This window comes from Talpa europaea (assembly GCF_964194135.1).
Source record: "Talpa europaea genome assembly, chromosome: 12".
In the NCBI taxonomy this organism is placed as follows: domain Eukaryota; kingdom Metazoa; phylum Chordata; class Mammalia; order Eulipotyphla; family Talpidae; genus Talpa; species Talpa europaea.
Window position 1 is genome coordinate 19578480 of NC_140079.1, and position 6190 is coordinate 19584669.

At 54.1% G+C, this 6190-nt stretch overlaps 1 protein-coding gene across 1 annotated transcript; it reads right to left on the bottom strand.

Moving 5' to 3' along the window:
- Nucleotides 1-866: 866 nt before the first annotated feature.
- THY1 (Thy-1 cell surface antigen) lies at nt 867-2350 on the bottom strand (the record flags this gene model as incomplete). Its single annotated transcript, XM_084250449.1, has 3 exons — nt 2308-2350; nt 1507-1842; nt 867-979 (listed from the first exon to the last, which is right to left on the bottom strand). The coding sequence occupies exons 1-3, from the start codon at nt 2342-2344 to the stop codon at nt 867-869; spliced, it is 486 nt and encodes a 161-aa protein (XP_084106575.1). The 5' UTR covers nt 2345-2350.
- Between the last annotated feature and the right edge of the window lie 3840 nt (nt 2351-6190).

Here is a 6190-nt window from a genome sequence, read left to right on the forward strand (position 1 = left end):
ACACTTTGGCCAAACTCTGAGACTCTGGGGCTCCACCCAGCCTGACTTACTGCCTCCAGTGAGTTCCCAAGGCTCTTAGAAGCTCTGGACAGCCTGGGTGGGGTGGGAGCTTGTCTTCCTCTGCCCTCTTCTCAACTGCTGGTTGAGCTAGTGCTGCATAGTAGGCTCCCGTGTTCAGCTTCCTCTGATAGGGAGGGGTGCTGACCCCCACTTCTAGCCCCTCTCCAGTCTTCCATTAGCACTAGACTCTGTTTTCACTGGACTGGGCCCCTGGCCCAAGGCCCCCAGGGGACTCCTGCAGTGGTAAGGGGACAGACAGCTTTTGGCTGGGGCTGAGAATGATCCAGAGACGCTTAGTTCCCTCCTCACACGGTGGCCACAAATGCTTCATGGGACCCTTACATCTGGGTCTTCAGCACCATCCCGCCTGCTGAGGGATGTGCTGTGCCCAAACACCTCCACCCCTCTCTTCATCTAGGTCTCTCCTTTATCTGGCCCGAGTGGGCAAGGATGACCCCCAGGACTGGTACCCCTTCACTGTACTATCCCTCCCATGCCCTCACTCTCCATCAGGTCCCTGACCCTGGAGTTTTCACAAACTCCCAAAGAAAGGAAGGATAACCCTTAAATAAACCACATAGAAGCAGCTCTGGAACAGAGTATAAAAAGACAGCCAGTGGCGTGCGGAGAAGGTGTGAGGTGGCGGTGGGTTGGCTGTGGGGGAGTGGTGGATAATGGCATGCAATGCAGGGCCCCCATGTCTCCCAGGGGTGTGAAGGATTGAAGGAGGGGATCAACTGACTCAGAGAAGTAGGATCTCTGGACTGAGCCGTGTGGCTTCCTGTGTCCTCCATGGGCCCAGCCCGTCACAGGGAGATGAAATCCATGGCATGCAGAAGGGGCAAGGAGAGCAGGAGCAGCAGCAGCCACGAGGTGTTCTGGGCCAGCAGGCTTACGCCCTTACACTTGACCAGTTTGTCTGAGGAAAGAGAACGGAGGTAGAGTAAGAATGAAGAGGGACCAGGACTCAGGCAGGCATAGGCCCAGAGCAAGGGGGCATTTCCCCTGGGGAGTCTGGTGCCATGATGTCTTAGCTGGAACCTTATCCAATAAAACCAACCATCACCCTCATTTACAGGTGGCTGAGCCCTTGAACAAACACCTATGATATCTTTACTAAGCATCAGCATGAGAAAACTGGGCGAGGCAGCTAGTGCCATGCTTGTCTTCTGGGGTGGGGGAGGGGTGAGGAGGGTTGGGGACACCAAGTGCTTTGCCCACCCTCATGGTGCATCATGCTCTACCTCTCTGCCCATCAGTTGTCCCCTTAGCTCTTCCCTGAGAAGAGGCAGTGGTTCCCAGGGCACCCAGCTACAGCCGGGGGAAGGGGAGAGGGAGTATGGTGTAAGGGGCCCAGTCCAAGGGTCTGCCTGCTGCTCTGTTTAGCTTGTTCCTCCCCAGCCTGCCTCTCCCAGCCCACGGGGCCTTGTTGGGGGCTGGCCTTACCTCTGTACACTGAGACACTCCTGTTGGAGATGCTGAGAGGCTGGCCAGAGAGGTGGAGTTCGCATGTGTAGACCCCCTCATCCTTGTTGGTGAAGCCATTCAAGTAGAGGACCTTGAGGTTGTGCTGGCTGGTGAAGTTAGTTCGGGAGCGGTATGCATGCTCGGGCACCCCAATTGTGCCAAAGAGCACGTGCTTCTTTGTCTCCCGGGTCATGCTGAACTCGAATAGGATGGGCAAGGTGGTTGCATTTTCATGGCGGCAGTCCAGACGAAGGCTTTGGTTCACCAGGCAGGCCGTCAGGCTGGTCACCTTCTGCCCACAGGCCACCTGCAAAACTGGCACCAGCCATGCCCCCTCCAAGTTGGGGGTCTTGCAGGAAAGGGGAATTCCCACCGACATTACCACTAGAAAAGGGCCTGGCCAGGGAGAGCACCAGGGCCGGCCCTCTGAGCTCCTCTCCCCACCCCAGAGTTCCCCAAGAGTCAGTTCAACTTCAGCAGGCCCCAACCTCCCTCCCCGTCTGCTCTCATCCTAGGTCCCACCAAGTGTTCCAGGGCAGGGGATCCTCGGGAGTTGATGCAGGTTCTGGATTCTATTGAAGATTCCAATTCAGTTGTATGGGGCAGGCTTAGTGAAATGTTCCTAAAACCCACCTCAGGCAGGCAGAAGACCCACCACATGGATTAGCTGATTTAGGGATGAGGGAGGATCCTGTGCCTCCACCGTCTCCACCCTCTGAAGTTGTAAGGGAGAAGCTAACCAGGGTGTCTGGAATCCCAGCCCTGCCCCTTGCCCAGTACCTGTGAGCAGGAGAACGATGCCAATCGTGGGGTTCATGGTGTCCAGTGCTCAGTCCAGGATCTAGGGTAGGAACAGGGTTTACAAATCAGCCAAGAGATGGGCCACATGTGCCCACACTTATTGCCAGAGCTAGGGCCCCTGGTGGAAATGCCATAATGGCATGGGGGGGATCCAAGCCCCTGTCTTTACCCTTCATCCCTTTTTCCCCCTTACTTTTTGACCACCTTTATCCAATTTGCCCATCCTCCACCTCTGGCAACCACTAATCTGTTCTCTATGTGTTCAGTTTGTTTTCTAGATGCCACACATAAGTGAGATTGTACAGTATTTTCTTTCTCTGACTTATTTCACTTAACATAATGCTCTCAAATTTTAGCCACATTGTTGCAAATGGCAGGATTTCCTTTTTTATTGCTGAATAATATTCCACTACAAATACAGTCACATGTTACTTGATGACTTTTTGGCAGGGGACTAAAATGTTGGTCCCAATAGTCTATACCATATGGCCAATGTGGGTGGTAGGCTGTGCCATCTAGGTTTATGTAAGTACGCTCTCTGATGTTCATACAATGTCAAAACCATCTAATGGTACATTTCTCAGAATGTTTCATTGCTGTTAAGGAACATCACTGGGGTGTATCACACACATACACACACCTCAAATCTACTTCACTCATTTAGCCATTGATGGACATTTAGGTTGTTTCCATGTCTTGCTATTGCAAACAGTCCCTACTTCTCAGTGAATATGACACCACCACTTGGTTCTTACCCCCTTAGGGAAAGCAAGAGGAAGGGAGAACACACTTTATGGCATGTATCTGTGCTTGGCGACTGAACACTTTCTAGTCTTGTGACTTTGAATCAGTGATTTTTTTCTTTACCCTTTCCTTTTCCCTTCAGGAAGGGAGGGAATTCTGTTTTTCTAATTGTGGTAAACTAAAATTCTGTCCTGAGAACTAAAACTGGGAACTAAAACTCCCTATTCAGAGACTTCCTGTTTTTTTTTTGTTGTTGTTGTTCAGAAGAAAACTTGCCCCAAACAATTCTTGGCATATCACAGAGACCCCCAAGATATTGAGGGAATGAATGAATCTCTGAGCTCTAAATACCCATAAGGTTGCAGTGGGGATTAAGGAAAAAGCCACCTGATACTGTGGTTACTCCCTCTTCTTAGGTGACTCTGTGTGTGGTGAGGGGTGATGTCTGGTATGTGTGTGACTGAGGGATTTAGTTGGCACACAGCTAAGGGTGTTCCTGGATGTTTGTGATAGGAAGTGATAGTGATCTCCAATTTCATATGCTCTGTTTGCACAGGAACCAAGGATGCTTCCTCTGTTCCGGGACTTGGAGTTTTCCGGCCCAGCATCAGTAGCCTCCTATCTAGGCAATGTATTTTGCCTTTTTTGGTGGTTGTTTTTTTTTAGCCTCTGCTGGTCCAACATGATGGCGAGGCAACACGGAGCAGTTCCCCTAGCCTGTCCTGGTCAGTGTTGCTTGCCAGGGAGAGGCCGCCAGAGGGGTGTGTACCCAAGTGTGTCCAGGATCCCCAGCACTTAGCACTGCGGCAGGGTGAGACTGGAGCCCTTGGGAGCCTGAGGCTACAGTCATATCTCCTCTGTCCCTAGCTGAGAGGTACTGGGAGGTGCTGTTGGGGGAAGAAGTGGTGTCATGTGGCTTTGATTCCCAGACAGATGCTGAGTTATGGAGGAGGGTGCCAGGTTGTGGAAACGGCAGCTGTAGCTCCAAAGGGAAGAAATGGGGCTGAGGCTAGAGAGGGAGGTAGAGGCCAGGGGAGGGGGCGGGAAAGCAGCTGGGCAGGCGAGTCTGTCTGGGTTTCCACTACCTTGGGTCTCCTTCCTGCGCCCAGAACCCAGAGAAGCTTTGCCCTTCCTCCCTTTCCAGCAGCCGTTAGTGAGCCCCACCCTTATTCTATTTCCACATTTCAATCTTAGTCCTGCCCCGTTGAGGTCCCCTTCCCCCTCTCCCATCCTTTTCCAGTTCTCCCCTCCCCCGTATGCCCGCCTAGTTCCCAGTCCCCGCCCGCGGCACTGCGGTTTCCCTCTCCGAGGGCGCACGGCTGGCAGCCGCGAGGTCGCAGGCCAGAGTGATTCCCTGCAGCCTGCTGCCCTCCCTTCTCTCGGGTCCCCGCCACCCCCCACCATTTCACCGCTCCGCTTTTGCTAGCTGGGTTTGGGGGTGGCTGTAGGCAGAGAACATAACCCATGGCTGTCCTTGGTGCCCTTCCCCCCGGTTCCCCACCAGCACTCCGGCCCAGACAACGGTCCTCCAGCGGGCGAAAGTGGGGGAGCGCCTCTCCCAAAAAAGCTAGGATCGGCGTTGCCCTTGGCTTGCAGCACTTGCATCTGACTCTCGCCCTTGCCTGGGAAGCAGACCCCTCCCCACTGCGTGGCCCAGTCCGGATCTTTCCCAGGACGCCCCCACCATTGCCCTTGGGATGGGAGGGCTTGCAAGGGCGCCGGGGGCTGTCCCTGCGCCCGAGTCTCACCCCGGCTCCAGCACCCAGCACCCACCTGGACTCCGGTCCTCTCTGGTTGCAGCTTCCTTCGGATGACTGCCGCCTCCAGATGCTGCATCCAGCCTGGTGCCCGCAGTTTTCACCAGGGGTTGGGGGAGGGCGGGGGGAAGACGAATGGGGAGGGGCCCAGGGGCTCAGCCAATCAGAGGCTCAAGGGGGAGCTCGGCAAGGAGCGCAGAGGGAGCAGGCGGCGGTCGGTATTGGTTTGGGAGAGTGGCCCGCTGCCCCCCAAGGGGAACCTCACCCAGTAGCTAGCACGTGAGGCCTGGGACTGAGAGTTCAGACCCCTGGGATGAGGGTGGGGCAGCTCGGGGAACACTAACTTCCTCCCTGAGCCCAGCTGTGATTGCTTGGGTTTAAGACTTTAACCCTTTCTTTTGACCTAGTCATCTGAAGTCAGTGGGGAGACCAAGGAGTAGAGGACAGAGGCAGCCACTGCCCCCTTGGAGTATCCAGGCTTCCTTGCTTCCTCTTCAGCTGGAGCCCAGCTCCCCCGGAGCCTTCAGTGAGAGGGTTTGGAGTTGGCGTATTCCAGGCTTTCTCCAAAGGAAGGTGGTGGGGTGTTTTTCCTTGTTGGAGCTGTCCTTCAACAGCGAAGCAGCTGGGCGCGCCTCTTTGTCTACCATAGAACACCCAGACCTTCAGGAGTTTCTGCTTTGGGGCCTTCAGCTCCTGGGCTGGCACACCTCTGCAGGGCAGACTACTGGAGGGTTCTATTTCATGTACCCTTTCTGCTCACCCCCCAACCCCAGTCCCTCAGTACTGTCTGGTCCCCTGATCTTCAGGCCAGGGAAAGGAGTGCTGCCCTCTACCAAGCACTGTACTGGGCATAGTACCACGTCTGCTGGGCTTGGCCATCCCTTGCCCCATCCCATTCAGGAGCTGCCCAGTTGGCCTGGGGGTGGAACCCCAAGTCCTCAGTGCTTAGCCACTCCGGTGCTCTGTCCCAGCCCAGTGGGAGGGAAAATTTTGGAACCGTGGGATTGGGGAGGAGATGGGAATAACTAGAAGGGAATAGCAGAGACTAAGCATTTAGTCCCCTGGGTACCTGTCCTGGCCCCATCAATTTGATGTCATCAGAACCCCATGGTCTTTTTTTTTTTTTTGAGTTGACAACATTCAGTTGATCTCTTTATTAGAAGACATTCTTTTTTTAATTTATTTTATTTTATATAATTCTTACATCTTTTTTCATCTTTGCACAATGTATGCATTTTCATTTTGGTTATATTCCCCCCATACAATTGCACCTCCCCCCTTATTTTGACTCTAGTCCTTCCTTTCCCAGTCTCCCCACCCCACCCGCCCCCCTCACCCCCCTGTAGTGTGTCTCTGGTTTA